This window comes from Oryctolagus cuniculus, chromosome 16, assembly GCF_964237555.1.
Source record: "Oryctolagus cuniculus chromosome 16, mOryCun1.1, whole genome shotgun sequence".
Classification (NCBI taxonomy): Eukaryota; Metazoa; Chordata; class Mammalia; order Lagomorpha; family Leporidae; genus Oryctolagus; species Oryctolagus cuniculus.
The window spans coordinates 66,530,401-66,552,150 of NC_091447.1; the positions used below are offsets into that span (position 1 = coordinate 66,530,401).

At 63.7% G+C, this 21,750-nt stretch overlaps 1 protein-coding gene across 3 annotated transcripts; it reads left to right on the forward strand.

Moving 5' to 3' along the window:
• Nucleotides 1-266: 266 nt before the first annotated feature.
• Nucleotides 267-20,618, forward strand: KANK2 (KN motif and ankyrin repeat domains 2). 3 transcript variants are annotated; one of them, XM_070059098.1, is made up of 13 exons: nucleotides 267-412; nucleotides 1,692-1,967; nucleotides 2,826-2,939; nucleotides 3,157-4,365; nucleotides 10,804-10,968; nucleotides 11,053-11,155; nucleotides 11,838-12,077; nucleotides 12,662-12,749; nucleotides 13,037-13,256; nucleotides 13,998-14,140; nucleotides 16,167-16,367; nucleotides 16,458-16,547; nucleotides 18,598-20,618. In XM_070059098.1, the coding sequence occupies exons 3-13, from the start codon at nucleotides 2,903-2,905 to the stop codon at nucleotides 18,649-18,651; spliced, it is 2,550 nt and encodes an 849-aa protein (XP_069915199.1). In that variant the 5' UTR covers nucleotides 267-412; nucleotides 1,692-1,967; nucleotides 2,826-2,902; the 3' UTR covers nucleotides 18,652-20,618. The 3 variants fall into 3 exon arrangements, with proteins under 3 accessions (XP_069915199.1, XP_069915198.1, XP_069915200.1); XM_070059097.1 differs by lacking the exon at nucleotides 267-412 and adding an exon at nucleotides 497-625; XM_070059099.1 differs by lacking the exons at nucleotides 267-412; nucleotides 1,692-1,967 and adding an exon at nucleotides 512-625.
• The last annotated feature ends 1,132 nt before the right edge of the window (nucleotides 20,619-21,750 follow it).

Sequence of the window (21,750 nt, forward strand, 5' to 3'; positions counted from 1 at the left end):
CGGGGCTCCCGTCCAAGAAGGTAGCACGATTGTTCCCATTTCCCAGACAAGAAAACTGAGGCACGGTGGACTCTGGGACTGGACCAACCAGCGTCCCGGCCCAGAGCGGCCGCCTGGACGGCCTCGCGCCCCCCTCCCCGCCCCCGGGCGGTCACGCCACCGCGCACCAGGCCTGCGCCAGGCCGCTTCCAGCCGGGGCCGCGGCGGGGGGAGGGGTGGCCTCCAGCCGCGCCCGCCCAGCGCTGGGCCCTGGACGGCGCCGGCCCCGCCCCCGCCGCGGCCCAGCTGCAGTGCGCGGGGGGAGGCCAGAGGTGCGGGGAGGGGGATTCCGCCCTGGCGACGTCCGGCGGGGAAAAGGGGGTCCGGGCAGGACACCCCGACGCCCTGGCGCGCGCACGCACCTGCCGTCCAGGTGAGCTCGCGTCCTCCGGCGCCGCAATCCCCGCCCCCACCGCGGGCGGAGGGGGGAGCGCGGGCGGCGGGAGGGGCGTGGCCAGTGGGTGGGGCGTGGCCAGCCGGGGCGGGGCGGGGCTGGCCGCCGAGGGCCGGCGGTCGGGCGGCGGCGCGCGGAGGACGCACGGGCGGCGGGACGCGGGGACGGCGGCGGCCGGAGGGCGCCCGGCGGGTAGGACCCGGGGCTGGGGCGCGGTTCGAGTCAGGTTCGGGGTGCCATCGTGGCGCCCCACCAATCCCCCTCCTACCTGCTTTCCACCCCGGGCCGGGACCTCGCTGACGTCCGCGAGCCGCTGCCCCAACTCCGCCGACTGCGTCCGAACTGTGCGGACTTGGAGCGCCCCCTCCCCACCCCTGACCCGTCCCGCCTCGCTCCTCGCCCATCCCCCCGGCCCCCAGCGCCGCTGCCCCGCCGCCCCGCTCTCCCTGGCCTCCTCGCCCCTGCCCGGGGCCCCCTCGCCCTCCCGCGCGGCCCGGCCGCGGCCAGGCCCCGGGAGGCGGGAAGGCGGCAGGGCGTCCGGCCGGGCTGAAGCTGGGCCTCGGCCTGCGGGCTGGGCCGGCGTGGGGAGCCGCAGCTGTTTGCCATTAGCCCGGGACCCCGCAGGCCCCGCCCCCTCCCCGCACGGGGCGGGGCTCTCCTCGCTCCCGACTTTCGGGCGGGCAGAGGGACTGGGAAGACCCCAGAGCTGTACAGGTCGACGAGTTGGGGGCGACTTTGGGGGGCCCCCTTCCCTGGCCCCAGGGGTCCGACAGCAAGACAGGGGTCACAGACACCCACGATCCCTCCCCCCCGCCATGTCTCCTTTCTCCTTCCCGCAACCCGGAGCCATCAGTCGGCGAGCAGGGCCGTAGGATGGCTGGGGACCCTCAGTGGCTGCATCTGCAAAATGGGTATGGGGTGTCCAGTTTAGAGATGGTGGCTTCCTGGGCATGGAGGGATCTGCCAGTCCTAGGTTCAAGTCCAGGCCCTGCCAAGCCACCCCCCCCCCCCACCGGTGACTTTTTAGAAATCATCGCTGCACCCGTCTGTGAAACTGGGGTGGAAACTGCCCAACCCGGCCTCTCCAGACAAGAGCTGCAGTGTCACTACAGTTATTAAAGTGACCGCGTGCCCCACTCCACCCCCCACCCCCTTAGGTCCCCAGCAAGTATTTTGGTCAACTTCCTGTCCTGCAGGGGTGAACCTCCAGGCAAATGGAAGAACCAAATTTCCTGCTGTCGGTGACCCTGTGTTCCAGGTGTTGAGAGAGAGAGAGCAGCGGGGATAGAGACGCGGAGAGAGGGAGAGAGAGACGCAGAGAGAGACAGGCGTGGAGAGACGGAGACGCAGAGAGAGACAGAGGCGTGGAGAGACGGAGACGCAGAGAGAGACAGAGGCGTGGAGAGACGGAGACGCAGAGAGACTAAGGAAGCCGAGAAGCAAGACAGGACGTGAGACCAGACCAAGGACAAGTTCAGCCGCCCCAGCCCCGCCTTCATGCCCAGCAGGTGCCCCGCCTGGCCCATCCTCCCAGGTAGCGCTGGCCCGCGGAGCCCTCGGAGGTGGTGGGGTGGCGGCTGAAGTCCCAGAGGACCGGGCGGGCAGGGCGAGGCGGGGTGTGGGCGCGGGAGAGCCTGGCCAGCCTCCAGGGCTGCAGGGGCTTGGTGAGAGGGCGCGATTGTCCCTTCTGCTGCCCCTCGGCTACCCGCATGATTTCCCTGGCCTCCGCCCCGGCCCTCCATCCCGGCTGCGCCCCGAGCCCGGACGCGTCCTGGGGGGGACAGGAAGTTCTGTGTAGCCCAGCAGTGAAACTGTTTATTTTTAGAGAAAATTGTTTCCATAAAGGGGCAAGGCTTCCCTCCTGGTCGCCTCCCCTCCCCAACTTTCTCTCCTGCTCCCCCAGGCCTGGCCTCCCCAGGGCTCCGTGCTTTGAGGTCACTTAGGGGGGCCCCCTGCCCCATGCTCCGTGTCTCTTTGTCCCCCTGCTTCTGTTTGCTCTGGGTCTTGAACAAAGATCGCACCCCTCTCTTCACCCCTACCCCCCTCCTGCCCTCTGGCTCGGCTCCTGCTTTTCCCTGTGGCCACCTCCCGGCCTGGGCTCAGGGGAGGGGGTACAGGAAGGGCGTGGCCTGTCGGGCTTGGGCCTTCCCCAGCCCGGGGGGCCGAGTGGAGGCAGGGCTGTGTGGAACAGCTGGAGCCTGTCCAGAGGCTGGACAGACATGCATGTGAGATGGCGAAGTGCAAGTTCTTTGTTCCCAGCCCCTGCGCAGCCAGGCAGGGGGTGTGTGCGCGCCTGAGAGAGGGTCCGGGACCTGGGTGGGGGCTGGACAGCCGCAGGCTCCTCCTGACTCGGGACTCCAGTGCACGCACCTCCCCCTCCCCCCACCGCCAGGAACGCCTCGGCCGGTGCTGCAGGCAGTCTGACTCGTGGTCGCGCTCCTGACAGCTGAGACACCTGCAGACGAGAGGATGGCCCAGGTCCTGCACGCGCCAGCCCCCTTCCCAGGTCAGGGGTCCCCGGGAGGGGTGGCCACGGCCCCGGGAGAGGCTGGGGGAGGAAGGGGGTGGTCGGGGCTGGGGGGGCAGAGAGGGCTCCGTCCTGGGGCAGTTCTGAGACTCCAAAGGGAGGCCCAAGCTGCTGGTTGGGGACCGGAGACTGGAGCCAGAGCCGAACGCATCTGCTGCCGCACTCAGAGCCCCGGCCTTTCTCCCCCACCCCCCAGGGACCCCCGGCCCGGCCTCCCCGCCCGCCTTCCCCCCCAAGGAGCCTGACCCTCCATACTCGGTGGAGACGCCCTACGGCTACCGGCTGGACCTGGACTTCCTGAAGTACGTTGATGACATCGAGAAAGGCCACACGCTGCGGCGCGTGGCCGTGCAGCGCCGCCCGCGCCTGGGCTCCCTGCCCCGCGGGCCCGGCTCGTGGTGGACGTCCACCGAGTCACTGTGCTCCAACGCCAGCGGCGACAGCCGCCACTCGGCCTACTCCTACTGCGGCCGCGGCTTCTACCCGCAGTACGGCGCCCTGGAGGCCCGCGCCGGCTTCAACCCGCGCGTGGAGCGCACGCTGCTGGACGCCCGGCGGCGGCTGGAGGACCAGGCGGCCACGCCCACCGGCCTGGGCTCCCTGACCCCCAGCGCCGCGGGCTCCACCAGCTCCCTGGTGGGCGTGGGACTGCTGCCCCCGACGCCGCGGAGCTCGGGCCTGTCCACGCCGGTGGCGCCCAGCGCCGGGCACCTGGCGCACGTGCGCGAGCAGATGGCAGGGGCGCTGCGCAAGCTGCGGCAGCTGGAGGAGCAGGTGAAGTTGATCCCGGTGCTGCAGGTGAAGCTGTCGGTGCTGCAGGAGGAGAAGCGGCAGCTCACGGTGCAACTCAAAAGCCAGAAGTTCCTGGGCCACCCCGCGGGGGCCCGGGCCCGCGGGGAGCTCTGCCTCGACCTCCCGGACGCCCCCGACGACCCGGCGGCGCTGGAGACCCGGAGCGTGGGCACCTGGGTCCGGGAGCGGGACCTGGGCGTGCCCGACGGGGAGGCGGCGCTGGCGGCCAAGGTCGCCGTGCTGGAAACCCAGCTGAAGAAGGCGCTCCAGGAGCTGCAGGCGGCCCAGGCTCGGCAGGTGGAGGCCCAGCCCCAGCCCCAGGCCTGGCCGCCGCCCGACAGCCCGGTCCGCGTGGACACCGTGCGGGTGGTGGAGGGGCCGCGAGAGGTGGAGGTGGCGGCCAGCACAGCCGCGGGCGCCCCCGCCCAGCGGGCCCAGAGTCTGGAGCCCTACGGGGCCGGGCTGCGGGCGCTGGCCGCGGCCGAGGGCCCCGCCGTGTTCCACAGCCACGAGGTGGTGGAGGCCATGTGCCCGGCGCCCACCACCTCCACCGGCAACGTCCACGCCGTGAAAAAGATCAGCATCACGGAGCGGAGCTCCAACAGGGCCACAGGTAGGCCTGCGACCCCGGGCCCCGGAGGATGCTGGGGTTGGGCACGGGAGACCCTGCTGTCCCCCCTCCCCCCCACCTGGCTCTGTCTCAGCGCCTCTGTGTGTCCTACAAAACGGGGAGAATTTTGTCCCTAGTCTCTCAGGCTGTACGGCCCAGAGAAGTGGGGTGTTTGCGGTAGCCCAAGGTGTTTGCAGGGGCTCCCCCAAGTCTGCTGGGCATAAATCTCTGACTGTCTGTTGAGCAAGTGGCAGGAATCGGTCTCATCCGGTGTGAGCTGTGGGAGGGAAATCGGGTGTTTAGTTAACTTAAGACAGCTTCAGGCATAGCTGGATCCAGGTGTGCGGCTGCCATTGGGAATCTCTGGCTGGCTGTCCCAGATGCCCCAGGCATCTGTCCGTCTCACTCGGTGGGGAAGGGAGCCCTTTGGGGCAAAGAACGCCTTGAAAAGTCCAAGGCTTGGCATTGGCTGGCTCCTGTGTGGTAGAGGAGCCCCACCCAAGCCATGTGGCTGGGGGGGGGGGCGGGCGGGGGTAGCCCCCTGCGGAAGTGCTGAGCCTGCAGCCAGGAAGGGGGTGCTGGCTGTGCATGCCGTCAGCTGTGCCACTGCCGCCCCAGGCCCTCAGGGACGCCGCCCGCATGAATCACGCGCAGGGCGACAGCTGCTCCTCCCCGAGCCCCTGCCGGGGAGCCCCCCTTGTGCTGTGTGGCGCTGCCCCCTCTCTGGGCCTCCGCGTTGCGACCTCCTGCCCATCTGCAGCCCGTGTGCACTGACGCATACAGAAAGTGCTCAAGCATTGCTTGTGGCCGTTCCCGTTGGTTGTCTCCACCGGGGGAGCCCAGCTCGGAGCGAGGAGTGACTTGTCCTGAGTCCCTCCGGCCCGGGAGCAAACACAGGTCACCTTGGGCTGGGCCTGGGGCAGGGCTCCGAGTCGGAACCGGGGTGGCATCCCAGCCTCCCACGGCCGAGGCCAGCACCCCCCCCCCCAGCTGTTCCCTCGCCACCCGGTGTTGTTCCTGGCCGGCTCTGGCCACCAGCCCCGTGCTGCGGGTCCGTCCCAGACGCCCGGCTCTGTGGCTTTGGCCCCCAGCCAGACGCCCCGCCCAGCCTGGCCCGGCCCAGCCTGGCCTTGGAATCTCTGAGGTTGCATCCATTCCAGACGTGCCTCCCAGGGCAGCCGCGAAGCCTCCTGGCCCACGGGACATACAGTCATGGCCATGGCCTCTCCCTCTGTGAGCTCTGCCAGCCCCTGGAAGTCCTCCCTCGTGTCTCACTGCAGCCCCTCTTGCTGTAGCCCCTGCCTTGCCTGGACAGAACCAGAGTGCGCTCCTCTGTTCTTCGTGGTGCCGTCTCACTTAGCAGGCATTTCCCAAGGCGCCTGCTGTGCGCTGGATGGTTCTAGACCATGGAGGACACAGCAGGGAGCCAGACAGACACAGGAGGTCGCCATGAGGCGGCCACAGGACGGTGCGTGGCGGTGTTCAGTGTGGCACCCAGCACACGGGAGGCGTCGTCTGTCTCCCAGGGGCTGCCTGGGACCAAGATTGGGAAGGGAAGGAGGAGGAGAAACAGCCCAGGGACAGAGAGTTGCTGGGCTTAGCAGCGGGCTGAGGCCCTGGGGTGAGGGAGGGCTCGTGGCTGCTCTGTCATGTGGTCACGTGACGAGGTCTCGTGTGCTGTGCCCAGGGGCAGCGCACTGATAAGGAGCTGTGACCTTGATGACGCTGACCAGCAGTGTTCTCATGGGGCAGTCAGCTTGGTGACTAAACCAAGGAGGGCTCCCTGGAGGAGAAAGATGCAGCCATGCGAGGGCAAGGCGGGGGGGGGGGGTTGAGCCCCACCTCTTGGCCATTTTTTTTTTTTTGACAGGCAGAATGGACAGTGAGAGAGACAGACAGAGAGAGAAAGGTCTTCCTTTTGCCGTTGGTTCACCCTCCAATGGCCGCCGCGGCCGGCGCGCTGCGGCCGGTGCACCGGCCATTTGTTTTTAAAGATTTGTTTTATTTGAAAGGCAGAGTTACAGAGAGGCAGAGAGAGAGGTCTTCCGTCCACTGGTTCACTCCCCAATTGGCCACAATGGCCGGAGCTGCACTGATCCGAAGCCAGGAGCTCCATCTGGGTCTCCCTCGTGGGTGCAAGGGCCCAAGGACTTGGGCCATCTTCCACTGCCTTCACAGGCCACAGCAGGGAGCTGGATCGGAAGTGGAGCAGCCAGGACCCCAACCGGAGCCTATGCCACAGCAGCAGCCCCCTTTTTTTTTGTTTGTTTTAAGCAGAACAGGAATTCACTCACTGCCGAGCGGTCGGGAGACGGCGTCCCCAGTCTAGGAAGGGGGGACAGGGGCCTGGAGACCCCAGCATGTCCCCCCTCCTCCGCCACAGCGGGCAGTGGGGCTCAGCCCAGGACACGCCCCCCGAGGGGTCTCTCCCCACTCTGAAACTCCCTCTGCTCTGGTTCCAGACACAGTCACACAAAAACAATTCCCAGAAGGTTTGGAAAGTACAGAAACATCTAGAACACAATCAACCACCACCCCACCCCAACCCTCAGCCTCCCGGGTGTGGCTGCTCCTGAATTTTTGGATTTTTTTTTTGCATGGGGCGGGAGTGGGGGAGGGAACAAAGGGGCCGGCGGAGAGCTGGCCTGGAACCCACACCCAGGTTCTCACGCACGCTGGGCGCGTGTGTTTGGATGATCCGGGAGCCTCGTTTTGCCGTCCGGCGGCTCAGAGACACTGCTGCGGTCACTTGATGGGGGCGCTGTCCTTTGGGACCGCGGTGCAGCCGCTGCGTGGGACGCCTGCGTCCCAGTCCCGGCTCCCTGCTCATGCGCACCCTGGGAGGGGCAGGTGCTTGGGTCCCTGCCGCCCGCGTGGGAGACCTGGACGGGATTCCCAGAACTGGGCTGTGGTGGACATTGGAGGCGTCAGCCGGCAGATGGGAGCCGTCTCTGTCTCTTCCCAGCTCTCAAATAAATAAATTGAAAGAGCCACTCGCCCGCCCCCCGCTCTGTGCTCTGTGCCTTCCCGCCCCCGCCCGCCCCTCGTACCGTTGTCTCTGGCATCCACCTTCCAGCAGCTTCTCTGCTGTTTGGGTGTCCTTGAGAACCACTCTGTGTGCTTGTTGAATTTCCTTAAATGGTGCTGGGCTCTGGAAACCCAGGATTCTCCCTCTGCTTCCTGGTTTCTCCTCTCCGCCCGCTGTTTCTGAACTTGCCACGCTGCTGTCCGCGATCAGACCGCGTTCACCGCTGCTCCTGTGTTTGGTCCCTCGACTTTGATTTATTTGCAAGGCAACGTGACAGAGAGAGAGAGAGAGGTTTTCCATCTGCTGGTTCCTCCCCAAATGGCCACAATGGCCAGGGCTGGGCCAGGCAGCAGCCAGGAGCCAGGAGCTCCATCCAGGTCTCCCACATGGGTGCAGGGGCCCAAGCGCTTGGGCCATCTTCTACTGCTTTCCCAGGCCATAGCAGAGAGCTGGATGGAAAGTGGAGCAGCCGGGACTCGAACCGGTGCCCATGTGGGGTACAGGCGCCGCAGGCCAGGGCTTTAACCCGCTGCACCACAGCGCTGGCCCCCGGGTCCTGACACCCCCCTGTCCATACACTTTTAGCACGAGTCCTCTCTTGTCACCTGTCCATAGCCTCAGCACATTTTTCCGATGTCCCTGGCGTGTTCCAGAACGGTGAGTGGTGACCAGACTCCGCCTCGCAGGCCAAACGCAGCCTGCCAAAAACAGGCCGGGCGCTTTTAAGCAGTTGAACACTTTGAAAAGTATCCATAGGACATGCGTGAAGCTGTGTGGTGTTGAAGGGCGCTGTGACACAGCTGGGCTGTTCTCCCACAGCGCGCCTGGGCCACCTGCGTGTGGCCACCACACTTGAGCAGCTGGGACGGAGCCCTCAGGACCCTGCCCCCCCGCCCCCCCCCCCCCAGTGTGGACCACCTGAGCCTTTTCTGAAAGCTTGATGAGTCTTGGCCTAGAAGATAAGAGACAAAGAGAGATCTCCCACCTGTTGATTCACTCCCAGCAGCTGGGGCTGGACCAGACCAGAGCCAGGAGCTCCATCCGGGTCTCCCGTGTGGGTGCAGGGGCCCAAGCACTTGCTCCATCTTCCACTGCTTTCCCAGGCCACAGCAGAGATCGGAAGTGGAGCAGCCAGGACTCGAACCGGCACCCATAGGGGGTGCTGGCACTGCAGGCAGCGGCTTTACCAGCTACTCCACAGCCCTGGCCCTTGAGACTTTGTTACTTTCCAGTACAACATAGTACAATATCTATTTACATAGTATCTGTGTGTAAGGTGCACAATGTAACGGTTTAAAGCTTCCAGAGGGGGCTGGGGTTGGGTATCAGATCACCGGTTCCAGCCCTGGCTGCTGCAATTCTCATCCAGCTCCCTGGGAAGCAGCAGGCAACGCATGGCCCAAGGGCTTGGGTCCCTGCCACCCATGTGGGAGCCCCGGATGGAGCTCCCTAGACGTATTCGCAGGGTGAACCAATGGAGGGGAGCTTGCTGGCTGGCTGGCTGGCTGGCTACCTCTCAGACAGAAGCATTAGGGACTGTGTGTTGGTCATGTGCACCTGCTGCTCCATTACCCAGAAGGCACTGGAGTGGCCGCGGATCCTGCCGTGTGCCTCGCTGTCTTCTCACGGCTTTGGGGTGTCCCCAGTGTTGTCACCCTTCTTCCCCGGCTCTGTTTCTCTTCCGTGGCACCCCCTGAGCTGGCTGCATGTTTTGGTGCCTCCCCTGTAGCTTTCGGTACCAGAGCACCTGGTTCCCCGGGATGAGGGGGAAGCATCGCACGTGTCGCCTGTGGGGTTGTTGTGTGCTGTGGTCTGCTGGCATCTCTGTGCTCAACCTCGACCCGCTCAGGCTGTGAGCAGCTCCCTGGGTTTTGGAAAGCAGCTTTGGCTTTGCTTCTGGGGGAGGGGTGACTGGCACCCCGATGCTGTGCTGGTTTTATTTGGTTTCCCCCTACTATTTAAAAAGTTGTGGTTAAAAAAAAAAAAAATTGTGGGCCGGCGCCACGGCTCACTAGGCCAATCCTCTGCCTTGCGGCACCGGCACACCAGGTTCTAGTCCTGGTCGGGGCGCCAGATTCTGTCCCAGTTGCCCCTCTTCCAGGCCAGCTCTCTGCTGTGGCCCGGGAGTGCAGTGGAGGATGGCCCAAGTGCTTGGGTCCTGGACCCCATGGGAGACCAGGAGAAGCACCTGGCTCCTGCCTTCGGATCAGCACAGCGCCGGCCATAGTGGCCATTTGGGGGGGTGAACCAACGGAAGGAAGACCTTTCTCTCTGTCTCTCACTATCTAACTCTGCCTGTCAAAAAATTGTGATAAAATACACATAGCATGAAATCCACCATCTTAATCACGCAGAAGTGCGTGTGAAGAACACAGAACTTTCTCCTCTTCCCACACTGCACCTCTGTCCCCATGAGACCCTCCCTCTCCAGCCCCCGTGCCCCCCAATTCTACTTCCTATCTCAAGCGATCTGATAACTCTAGGAGCATCAGATAAGTGGAATCGTACATTCTGAAACTTTAATTTATTTATTTTCCTTTTTTTTTTTTTTTTTTTTTTTTTGAAAGGCTGGGGGTGGGAGATTCAGGCAAACAGAGAAAGGGCTCTCCTGTCTGCTTGTTTGTTCTCAGAATACGAGAGCCAGGGCTGGGCCAGGCTGCAGCCAGGAGCCAGGAGCCCCATCTGGGTCTCCCCTGTGGGCGGCAGGGGCCACGCACTTGGCCCGTCACCTGTTGCCTCCACGGTGCACAAGCAGGGAGCTGGATTGGAGGCGTGGAGGAGCCGGGACCGTGACCCAGGCACTCCGACGTGGGCTGTGTGTGTCGTGTGCGTCCCGGGCGTCGGCTGGCTCACTGCCCCACGCGCCTGCCCCTGGTGCGTTTGTCTGTTTGTGTCCACCTCGGTTCCTTGCCCTCCTTCCTGGCTCCCTCCAGGGTTTAGACAGGAGCCTGAGTGCTGGAGCAGACACAGATTATGGAGGCCCCGTCTGCCTCCCGACACTGCCCACGGCCCTGAAGTGGGTGTGTTGGTGCTATGTGAACTGATTGCTGAGGTTTAAAAAAAAAAAAAAAAAAATTGGGGCCGGCGCTGTGGCACAGCAGGTTGACGCCCTGGCCTGAAGCATCAGCATCCCATATGGGCACCAGTTCGAGACCCGGCTGCTCCACTTCCATCCAGCTCCAGAACTGGAGCCAGGAGCCAGGAGCTCCATCCGGGTCTCCCACATGGGCCACCACCTGCTACCTCCCAGGTGCGAAGCAGAGAGCTGGGTCGGAGGCAGAGCGGGGACTCGCGTCAGATGCTTCGATACAGGCTGTGGGCGTCCCCCACGGCCACTTAACCGCTGCACCACACACGCTGTTATTTTTGGCTGTTGTGAGCCATGGTGGACGCCCCACTTCCGGTCCCCACAGGTCTGCCCCAGGCCCCTGCAGAGTCATCTTCATCACCCCCGGCGTCCACAGCGGCCTCCCTGGCACAGCCTGAGAAGGATGCAAGCCATGTTCCCTCCCACGATGCCGCCAACAGGGAGCCCACCAGGCATGCGGCCACTCGGTCAGAGGAAGCCGGGGCTGAGGGTAAGTGGTGGTGGCGGCCACCGGGAGGGCCAGGGTGAGTGAGGTCTGACTGGCGGGACCCTCACTCTCACCCCTGCCCCCTAGGCGGGCCCCAGGCAGGCGTGCGTTCCATCATGAAACGGAAGGAGGAGCCCACTGACCCGGCTGCCCACCGCAGGAGCCTCCAGTTTGTGGGCGTCAACGGCGGGTGAGAGCCCTCTCCCCCAGTGCGGAGCCTGTCCCGTGCTCGGCCTAAGCCCCTCGCTTCGGCCTGTTGGTGTACGCAGACTGCAGTGGAGAGACGGGGAAACTGAGGCACGGGCTGAGTGAGCCGTGGGTCTGCCCCGGGCATCCTCTCTCACCTGACGGAGCTCCCCGGGCCAGTGGGGCAAGGCTGGAGCAGCTGTAGGGGACACACAGGCCCCAGGGGAGTCCCAGGAGGAGGGGCCGGAGGAGGAGGGGCCGCCAGGTGAAGAATGGAGAGGGCTCACCTGGCAGGGGGCCAGCGGGGTGCAGCCCCGCACGGCGGGAGGTGCAGGGAGCCGAGGTCGGGGTGGGGCCTTGAATGGCGAGCCCAGAAACTGTGCAGAGGCTGCGAGGAGCCCCAGGGGGCCCTGTGGAGTTGGGGTCTGATCTGTCCCCGCTGCCCCCGGCCCCCACAGGAGGTGCCCCTCCCCCGTCCTGATCACAGTCACAGCTAGTGCTTATTGAGCGCCTGCTGTATGCCTGGAGCTCTGGTGAGGTCAGAGCTGCCCTCGTGCCCTTGCCGTTAGTGGGAGAGCTAAGGCCCAGGCAGGACAAGGGGCCGCACCCCAGCTCCTCCCCTGCCACGCCCCTTCCCTCCCTGCATCCTGAGCCCCGCCCCCGCCACGCCCCTGCTCCCTTCCCAGGTATGAGTCGTCTTCCGAGGACTCCAGCACCGCAGAGAACTTCTCCGACAACGAGAGCACAGAGAACGAGACCCCGGGGCCGGAGGAGACGGTTCCCAGCGTGGCTGAAACCCCCCAGCTCCGGCCCACGGGGGCAGCGGGCGCCAAGGGCAGCCGACAGGACTGCCAGCTGTCCCGGGAGTCTCAGCACGTGCCCACGGCTGAGGGGGCCTCGGGACCCGGTGCGGAGGAGGAGATCCGGTCAGTTTCGGGGGTGGGAGGGATTCAGACAGGGCTGGGGTGGGTGCCCTCCGTCTCTGGCCCTACCTCCCATCAGTCATGCACACTGTAGTCTGAATTAGCAAACAAGTGCAGCTGAAGGCTGGAGTTTGTGTGTGTGTGTGTGTGTGTGTGTGTGTGTGTGTGTGTGTGTTTTAAGATTTATTTATTTGAGAGGTAGAGTGACAGAGAGAGAGAGGGGGAGAGAGAGAGAGAGGTGTCTTCCATCCGCTGGTTCACTCCCCAAATGGCCACAATGGCTGGAGCTGTGTCGATCTGAAACCAGGAGCCTGGAACCCCACCCGAGTCTCCCACGTGGGTGGCAGGGGCCCGAGGCCTTCGTCATCACTGCACACTCGCAGGGAGCTGGCACTGGATTCGAAACCCGGCCCTCTGATACAGGACATGGGGCTTTCTCTTGGGGCGGTTCTGGAAGCGTGGGCCTGGGGACCTGGGCCCAATGGGATTCTTCAGGTGCCCCCCACCCCTACCCAGAGGCTGCGGCTGAGTGTGAGGCCCTGGCTGGGGGTGTGCCTGAGGTCACGCCCCACCCCGTGCCCTTGCAGGATGGAGCTCAGCCCCGACCTCATCTCTGCCTGCTTGGCTCTGGAGAAGTATCTGGACAACCCCAGCGCCCTCACCGAGCGGGAGCTGGTACGGGGGTGGGGGCGCGCCTAGGGAGGGGGCGGGGCTTACGGCTGGGCCTTGGAGTGGGGGCTAGGGAGGCAGGGAGGGCTCCAGGACGGGCCGTGGGCTCCTGCCAGCCCCACAGGCTCCGAGCAAGGCCATCTAGCTCTCCCCGGGTTTGCGTCCAGGACGGCCGAGCTGTCTCTCCCCAGAGCCGGCCGGGGCACGCAGGGTCTTGCTGGCAGGGGCCCGCCCACACTTCCTTGTGGGGCATCTGCACGTCCTCACGCCCCCGCCCCGCCCCCCGCGTGCAGAAGGTGGCCTACACCACGGTGCTGCAGGAGTGGCTGCGCCTGGCGTGCCGCAGCGACGCCCACCCCGAGCTGGTGCGGCGCCACCTGGTCACCTTCCGGGCCATGTCGGCGCGCCTGCTGGACTACGTGGTCAACATCGCCGACAGCAACGGCAACACGGCGCTGCACTACTCCGTGTCCCACGCCAACTTCCCCGTGGTGCGACAGCTGCTGGACAGCGGTGAGCGCCCCGCCTGAGGGGGAGGCCCCCCCTCCCAGCCTGATGGCGAGGCCCCGCCCTCCCAGCCTGATGGCGAGGCCCCGCCCTCCCAGCCTGATGGGGGAGACCCGCCCTCCCAGCCTGAGAGAGAGGCCCCGCCCTCCCAGTCTGAGGGGGAGGCCCCGCCCTCCCAGCCTGATGGGGGAGACCCCGCCCTCCCAGCCTGATGGAGGAGGCCTTATCCTCCTGTCTCATGGAGAAAGACCCCTGCCTTCCCAGCCTGATGGAGGAGGCCTTGCCTTCCCATTCTGATAAGGGAGAGCCTACCATCCAGTCTGATGGAGGAGACCTCACCCTCCCAGTCTGAGGGCAGAGACCCCTCCCAGCGCAATAGGGGAAAGCCCACCTTCCCAATCTGATGGGGGAGACGTGCCCGTCTGCGAGGTGCGTGGCTCATTTATGGAAGAGACCAAGCTCCTGTTCTCAGCCCTTAATGTGGATTTCAGTCTGATGGAGGAGGCACAGTGTCTGCTCTGAGGAGCCCTCCTGTGACGGGGTGACCCGGTGGAGGTGGAGGCTGGGGGCAGATGCGCTCCTAATCTGAGACCCGGGAGGAATGAGGCCCTGCCCAGACTGATGGAAGAGGCGTCACCCCTGACACTTGTGGGGGTGGAGTAAGAGGAGGTTTCTAGTCTGAGGGCAGAGGCACAGCCCCGTCTGAGGGCTTCCACGCTTTACCCCCCGCCCCTCCCCTACACTCAGGCGTGTGCCAGGTGGACAAGCAGAACCGGGCCGGCTACAGCCCCATCATGCTCACCGCCCTGGCCACCCTCAGGAGCCAGGATGACATAGAGACCGCCCTTCAGCTCTTCCGGCTCGGAGACGTGAACGCCAGAGCCAGCCAGGTACGGGGGCGGGCAGGGGGCTGCTCCTTCAGACCCTGGGGTCCTGGGGGTGCCAGGAGTCAGCACCCTGCAGGTCTGGGGAGGGGGGGGGTGTCAGTTCCTCAAGGTCAAGTTCAGGGAGGCAGGCTGTGACTTCCAGAGCACTGCTTTGTTTGTTTGTTTGTTTTGCATTTGTTTGAGAGCAAGAGAAACAGGCAAAGAGTAGCCACTCTCTGTTTCACTGTCCAAATGGCTACAACAGTCAGGACTGGGCCAGGCCAAAGCCAGGAGCGTGGGACTGCATCCGGGTCTCCCCTGTGGGTGGTGGGGGGCTGCCTGAGCCCTCCCTGCTGCCTCCCAGGTGCGCATGCGCAGGGAGCTGGGATTGAGAGCAGAGCCAGGACCTGAACCCAGGCACTTTATGTGGGATGTAGGCGTCCTGAGCAGTTTTTTTTTTTTTTTTTTTTTTTTGACAGGCAGAGTGGACAGTGAGAGAGAGAGAGAGAGAAAGGTCTTCCTTTTTGCCGTTGGTTCACCCTCCAATGGCCGCCACAGCTGGCGCGCTGCATCTGGCGTACCGCACTGATCCGATGGCAGGAGCCAGGTACTTATCCTGGTCTCCCAGGCGGGTGCAGGGCCCAAGTACTTGGGCCATCCTCCACTGCACTCCCTGGCCACAGCAGAGAGCTGGCCTGGAAGAGGGGCAACCGGGACAGAATCCGGCGCCCCAACCGGGACTAGAACCCGGTGTGCCGGCGCCGCAAGGCGGAGGATTAGCCTAGTGAGCCGCGGCGCCGGCCCTGAGCAGTCTTTTAAAAAAAAAAATTTTTTTTTTTTTTATTTATTTGAAAGGCAGAGTGATAGAGGTCTTCCATCATCTAGTTCACTCCCCAAATGACCTCAATGGCTGGGGCTGGGCCAGGCTGAAGCCAGGAGCCAGGAGCTTCTTCCAGGTCTCCCACGCAGGTACAGGGGCCCAAGCACTTGGGCCATCTTCTGCTGCTGTCCCAGGCCACAGCAGGGAGCTGGATGGGAAGTGGAGCAGCCGGGACTCAGCGGGCACCCATATGGGATGGCCGGCACCGCAGGTTGCGGCTTAACCCACTGTGCCACAGTGCTGGCCCCCTGAGCAGCATCTTAACCGCTACACCCAACACTCTTCTTGGCACAGGACCTTCTCCTGGAAACTGGGTGTAGAGGGCATGGGGGGACCCCACTCTCTAGCTGAGCCTGTCATGTGTGCTGCGGGATTCTCCCAGAGTGCTGGTGCCTGGGGGCCTGGGCGCCACCCTCAGGACCCAGCCCCGAGCCCCGAGAGGTTCCAGCAGCGCCAGGGCTGGGGTTGGGGGCTGCAGCTTAAGCAGCGCTGTGGCGTGGCCCAGTCCCTGGTTTAAGATGCCCCTTCGTGTGGCCCTGGGAGTCTGGGACAGGGACAGGTGTCTGGGCAAGTGTGGGCAGCCAGGGTCGACGGGACAGCAAGGAGCGGATGGATTGACAGTGGCCAAAATGCAGTGAGGGAGTTTTACTTATTAGGGGAGAGAGAGAGAGAGAGAGGGAGGGAGGGAGGGAGGGAGGGAGGGAGGGAGGGAGATATCTCCCATCCACTGGTTCACTCCCCAAATGCCCACAACAGCCGGGGCTGGGCCAGACCCAAGCCAGGAGCTCCATCGGGGTGTCCCACACGAGGTGGCAGGGACCCAAGCCGTCATCTGCTGCCTTCCCAGGGTGCTCATTAGCAGGAGCTGGGTCAGAGGCAGAGCTGGGACTCACCCAGTGACTCCAGTGTGGGGTGTGCGTGTCCCAAGTGGCATTTAAACGGCTGCACAACATGTCCGCCCCGAGTGGTCACTCACGCTTGCACCTGCGTACTAGAACCTGCAAAGCTCAATGTGGGAGGAGAGTTGGCAGGTGCAAAGGGCCTGTGGTGGTGTCTGATTTTTTTTTTTTTTGAGCCAGCGAGAGGGGGCTGCTCACCGCGCATGGACGCCATGGAAGGTTCTGGAGTGGGGCCCGCGTGGGCTCTAACCCTGTCCCTTGCCCTCCCCAGGCCGGGCAGACGGCCCTGATGCTGGCGGTCAGCCACGGGCGCGTGGACGTGGTCCGAGCCCTGCTGGCCTGCGAGGCGGATGTCAACGTCCAGGACGACGACGGCTCCACGGCCCTCATGTGCGCCTGCGAGCACGGCCACAAGGACCTCGCGGCGCTGCTGCTGGCCGTGCCCAGCTGCGACATCTCGCTGGCCGACCGCGTGAGTGCCGGCGCGGCGCGGCGCGGGGCGGGCGGGCGGGCGGGCGGCCACCCGGCGGGAGCCGGCGTCACAGCCGTGGCCGTCTTGCAGGACGGGAGCACGGCTCTCATGGTGGCCCTGGACGCGGGGCAGAGCGAGATCGCGTCCATGCTGTACTCGCGGATGAACATCAAGTGCTCGGTGAGTGTCGGGAAGGGGCGGGACTTGGGCGGGACTGGGGATGGGCGGGGCTTGGGCAGGACCGGGGGTGGGGACTGGGGATGGGGCGGGGCTTGGGCAGGGCCATGGGTGGGGACTGGGATGGGGCGGGGCTTGGGCAGGGCCAGGGGATGGGGGACTGGGATGGGGCGGGGCTTGGGCAGGACCGGGAGTGGGGACTGGGGATGGGGCGGGGCTTGGGCAGGACCGGGAGTGGGGACTGGGGATGGGGCGGGGCTTGGGCAGGGCCATGGGTGGGGACTGGGGATGGGGCGGGGCTTGGGCACGGCCGGGGCGGGGACTGGGGATGGGGCGGGGCTTGGTAGGGCCGGGGGCGGGGCTTGGGGATGGGCGGGGCTGAGGGCGGGGGCCGGACTAGGGGCAGGACCAGGCCAGGGGCTGAGGCAGCCTGAGGGTGGGGCGTGGCCGAGGGCTGGGGTGGGACAAGGGCAAGGCCAGGGCTGGCTTGAGGCAGCACCAAGCCTCCTGGCGCCCCCATGAAGTGAGCGAGGCGGTGAGGGCCTGGATCTTTCCAAATGCTTGCGGTCAGTCACCCGTCACAATACCTTCGATCCTTGACTCACAAAGGAGTGACGTCCCGATAAGCCCACGGTCAGTGGAAAATACCCTAAGTTAAAAATGCACTGGATCCTCTTGGTCGGCTACACGTCACAGCCCAGCAGCACCGCCCACGGTAGAGTGGGGGTCTCGTTGCCACGGCGCTGGCCGAGCCCCCCTCCCCCACGCCGTGGCTGGAGAGGGTCGTGAGCACACCCCAAGCTTAGAAAAAAACCCAGATCTGAGCTACACACACTGCTGAGTGCGGGCGCCCTCGTAGGGGCGTAAAGCAGGTGCTGAGGTGCTGAGCGGTGGAGGAGGTGCGGGTTGAGGAAGCCAGGGGGCCGTCCCACGGCCATGACGCAGCAGGGGCAGCTCCGGCAAAGGCCCTGGGCAAGCGCGTGCTTGGTGCATTGGAGGCGCAGGCAGGGGACCGGCGGGCAGGGCTGGGGCCAGGCCCAGCAGAGCCTGCCGGCATGCGTGGTGAAAGACCCTGAGACGTCTCCCAACAGGGTCCCTCCTGGTCATTCTCTTTCTTGGCCACAGAAATCTGGGTGTTGTTAAAAAAAAATAATAATTACCCTTGGCAGCAGACGCACAGTCAGAGACAAATCAGTGCTTGTTGGAGAAGAGGACCCTCCAGTTTGATGGAGGAGACAGGGCCACAGCACCCAGGATGCAAGTCCGGTGGAGGAGGCCGTCCCTGCCAGTCTGATGGCGCCTCCCAGGCATGATTTCTTGAGCCCTCTGCCTTCTGCGGTGGTGTAGCTGACTACATAAAAGCATGATTTTTTTTTTTAAGATCTATTTATTTGGAAGTCAGAGTTAGAGAGAGCCAGAGACCTCCCATCTGCTGGTTCACTCCCTACATGGTCGCAACAGCCAGGGCTGGGCCAGGCTAGAGCCAGGAGCTTCCTCCAGGTCTCCCATGCGGGTGCAGGGGCCCAAGCACTTGGGCCATCCTCCACTGATTTTCTAGGCCATAGCAGGGAGCTGGATCGGAAGTGGAGCAGGCTGGACTCGAACCGGCGCCCACACGGCATGCCGGCATTGCAGGCAGAAGCTTAGCCCCCTAGGCCAGCAGGCCAGCCCTGATCGCCTTTCTCAGGCAGGGAAGCTGAGGCTGAGAGAGGCTACCTCCCTGGCCCAGGTCTCAGAGCCGACAGGGAGGGGCAGCTGGGGCGGGCAGTGCCCCTTGTCCGGCCTCCCCTGAGTTACCTCTGGGGCCCAGCCTGAGGATGGCTTGGTGGGGGTCACCCCAGCACCTCCCCCTCCCCCACCCTGTTCTGAGGTCCCATTGGTCACCCGCCCTGCTATCCGCCAGCTCTCCACTTCCATTCCCCTCCCACCCCTCCTCCTCCAGACAGCGTCCTCCTGCTCACTCGCCATTCCCCAGGGCCAGCCAGGCAGGTGGACACCCCGCAGGGACTCGCGAGGGGAGACCTGAGCAAGAGGCCTCCACTTCTCATTTCAGTTCGCCCCGATGTCGGATGACGAGAGCCCCGTGTCGTCCTCCGCGGAAGAGTAGCCAGAAGGGGGCCGCTACCTGCGCTGGGGGGCCAGGGTAGGGCCGCCGGGAGCCCGCCTGGGCCTTGTCCCCTCCCTGGCCACCCCCTACGCCCAAGGCTCAAAGGCAGAGGCCTCCGACAGTGGCAGGACTCCGGCTCCCGGCGGGTTTCCCAAGGCACCGCCAAGGCTGTGGGTTTTGTGAAGATCCTGCAATCCACTGGCAGTTATGGGCGGAGGAGGGAGAGAGCGGGGGACATTGTGTCTTTTTGAGTCACTGCTGGGGGCTAAGTCGCCATCTGCCCTCACCCCCGTCCACCCCCCAGCTGATTGGTGAATGATCCTGTTGGGTGCACTCCCCCCACCCCACCCCACCCCAGGGTGCCTCACCCTTGTCCCCCCACCCCCCATCGCCGTTCAAGTTCAAGGGCTGCCCGGACACCCCCACCCACCCCCACCCCCCAGCCTCCCTGGCCTGGTGCTAACCGGGTCAGGATGGGGATGCTACCCGGAAAAATGCATTCCGTCCTCGCCGGGAGGCCCTGGCCGCTGTCGCCTCCCCTCAAAAATCCATCCGCCAGCCCCGGCGACACATGAAAAGGATCCTGTGGTCCAAGCGGCCGCCGTGTCCCGGGGCGCAGCGCTGGGGGAACGCGGCCGTGGCCCACCTCCTCCTCCCTGCTGCTCCAGCTCTGCCCCTCTCAAAGGAAAGAAAACAGGGCATGTGTGTGTTGGCAGAGGAGAGGGCAAGCTCCACCGGCTCCATGTGTGCGCGATTAAAACTTGGCTGCACCCCCGCGGACTCCCGGGGAAACTAAAAGGGACAGGCCTCTGCCCAGAAAGCAAACAAGGGCAGCTGGGGTTTTTTTGTTTTGTTTTGTTTCTTTTTCAACAACCTCGAGACTTTGCGGAGCTGGCTGGAACCGAGCCCGCGGGAGGCCCTAGAAGTTTCCATGAGCGCCAGCGCCGCCCGCCCGCCCGCGGAACCACAGCGTCCGTCTCTCTCACGGCTTCCTGGCTTTGCCGTGTGCCTTGTGCTAGGGGAGTGAGCTCCCTGCCAGATACAGATGTCCTTCAGAAAGGTCATGGAAAGTGGAATTCGAAGATGGGTTTATTTTGGTGCCAAAAAAAGAGTTGGAAGCCCCCCCCCGTACCTCTGAGGGAGCCGGCATGCGTTCCTGGCAAGTGCATCTTAGCAAAACAAGGAGTAGCCTCCAGCTCGCCCAGATAAACCCATCTCTCCATTCCATTGTCACACACGCTTTTTTGAGAGCCCCTCCTATGCCACCCACCGCCTTTTCTCGTCCTCTTCTCAGCTCAACCCACAGGGCCTTGAAGCCCAACCTCAGTGGGACCCAGGAGGCCCCTGGAGCTCGCGGGCAGAGCCGAATGCCAGCCTCCCCCTCTGGAGAGCAGGGGTCTGGTTGGCTTCGGTGCTCATGAAAGAGATGGCCCGCAGAGGAAGGGACTTGGGTAGGAGCGCGAGACAACCAGGCCAGGCAGACGGTGCATGGATGGATGGGTGGGTGGATGGGTGGGTGCCTGGATGAGTGATGGATGGATGGGTGAGCAGGTGGATGGGCGGACGGCTTGAGTAGGAGCATATGTGTGCAAATTGGAGAGAGAAGAAAACCCAGGCTGGCTGAAGACAGCCACTGGCCTGTGTGTGACGGGAAGCGGCGCAGGAGCTGGGTTCCTGGATCCAGCAGGTGCATTTCTTTAAGCTCCCAGAAGCGCATCTCTGGCCCGGGAGTGCCTGGCCCCTCCGAGACGTCCCTGTGTGGCCCTGCCCTTCTCCCTGCGTCCGCCTCGGGCTGCAGGAGGCCTGCCCTCGCGCCTGTTCTCACGTGTACTCACGAGCTTTAATCTCACCTTCTGATCACGGTACGCCCTTAAAGACAGTATTACACGCAATGAAGTATTCCTCTTTTGTAATCATTTTTTTTAGAAGGTAAATGGAATTTAATAATAAAGCTGATGATGCTTCTATACCTTTGTCTCTCATTGTTCTCGCTCTCTGTTTTACTAAAATTTATTTATTTAGGGGCTGGCTCTGTGGCACAATGGGTTAACGCCCTGGCCTGCAGAGCCAGCATCCCATATAGGTGCTGGTTTGAGATCCTGCTGCTCCACTTCCCATCCAGCTCTCTGCTGTGGCCTGGGAAGTCAGTGGAGGATGGCCCAGGTCCTTGGGCCCCTGCACCTGCGTGGGAGACCCGGAAGGAACTCCTGGCTTCGGATCGGCACAGCTCTGGCTGTTGTAGCCATTTGGGGAGTGAACCAAAAAGATGGAAGACTTCTCTCTCTTTGTCTCTCCCTCACTGTCTGTAACTCTACCTCTCAAATAAATAAATTAAAAAAAAGAAAAGATTTATTTATTTGAGAGGCAGAGAGGTCTCCCATCCTCTGATTCACTCTCCAAGTGGCCTCAAAGGCTTGAGCTGACCCAAAGCCAGGTGCTTCCTCTGGGTCTCCCATCTCCCACGTAAGTGCAAGGTGCTATAGTCCTATTCAGTATCAATGCCACAGTTGGCAGTTTGGAGTGTCTCCTGTCATGTTTGTTTCTAACACGGTTGGCATTAATTTCTTTTCATTTTCTTATTTTTTTAAATCATGCAAAATGCACACAGATTTTAAGGTTATTTATTTGAGAAATAGAGACAGAGGTTGAGAGAGAACTCCCCTCTGTGCTAGTCTACACAAATGTCCATGACGATGGACTGGACCCACATCAGTGCTGAAGTCGAGAGCCAGGAGCTCCATCTGGGTCTCCCACGTGGGTGGCAGGAACCCAAGGACCTGGGCCGTCACCCACCGCTTTCCCAGGCACATCACTGGGGAGCTGGGTCAGATGCGGAGCAGCCAGGACTGGAGCCGGTGCTCTGACCTGGGGATGCTGACCTTGCACGTGGCGGGCATTTAACTAGCGTCTTCTAGGCCACATGCATGCCCCTAATTTTTATTATTATTATTATTATTATTATTATTATTATTATTGGCAGGCAGAGTGGACAGTGAGAGAGAGAGAGAGACAGAGAGAAAGGTCTTCCTTTGCCCTTGGTTCACCCTCCAATGGCCGCCGCGGCCGGCGCACCGCGCTGATCTGATGGCAGGAGCCAGG

Excerpts from the sequence above, each read along its gene's own strand:
- KANK2 (XM_070059098.1), top strand. The coding sequence starts at position 2,903 with ATGGCCCAGGTCCTGCACGCGCCAGCCCCCTTCCCAG. Across the intron at positions 4,366-10,803 it reads GAGCTCCAACAGGGCCACAG|GTCTGCCCCAGGCCCCTGCA; the intron begins GTAGGCCTGCGA and ends CGGTCCCCACAG. Across the intron at positions 16,368-16,457 it reads ACATCTCGCTGGCCGACCGC|GACGGGAGCACGGCTCTCAT; the intron begins GTGAGTGCCGGC and ends GCCGTCTTGCAG.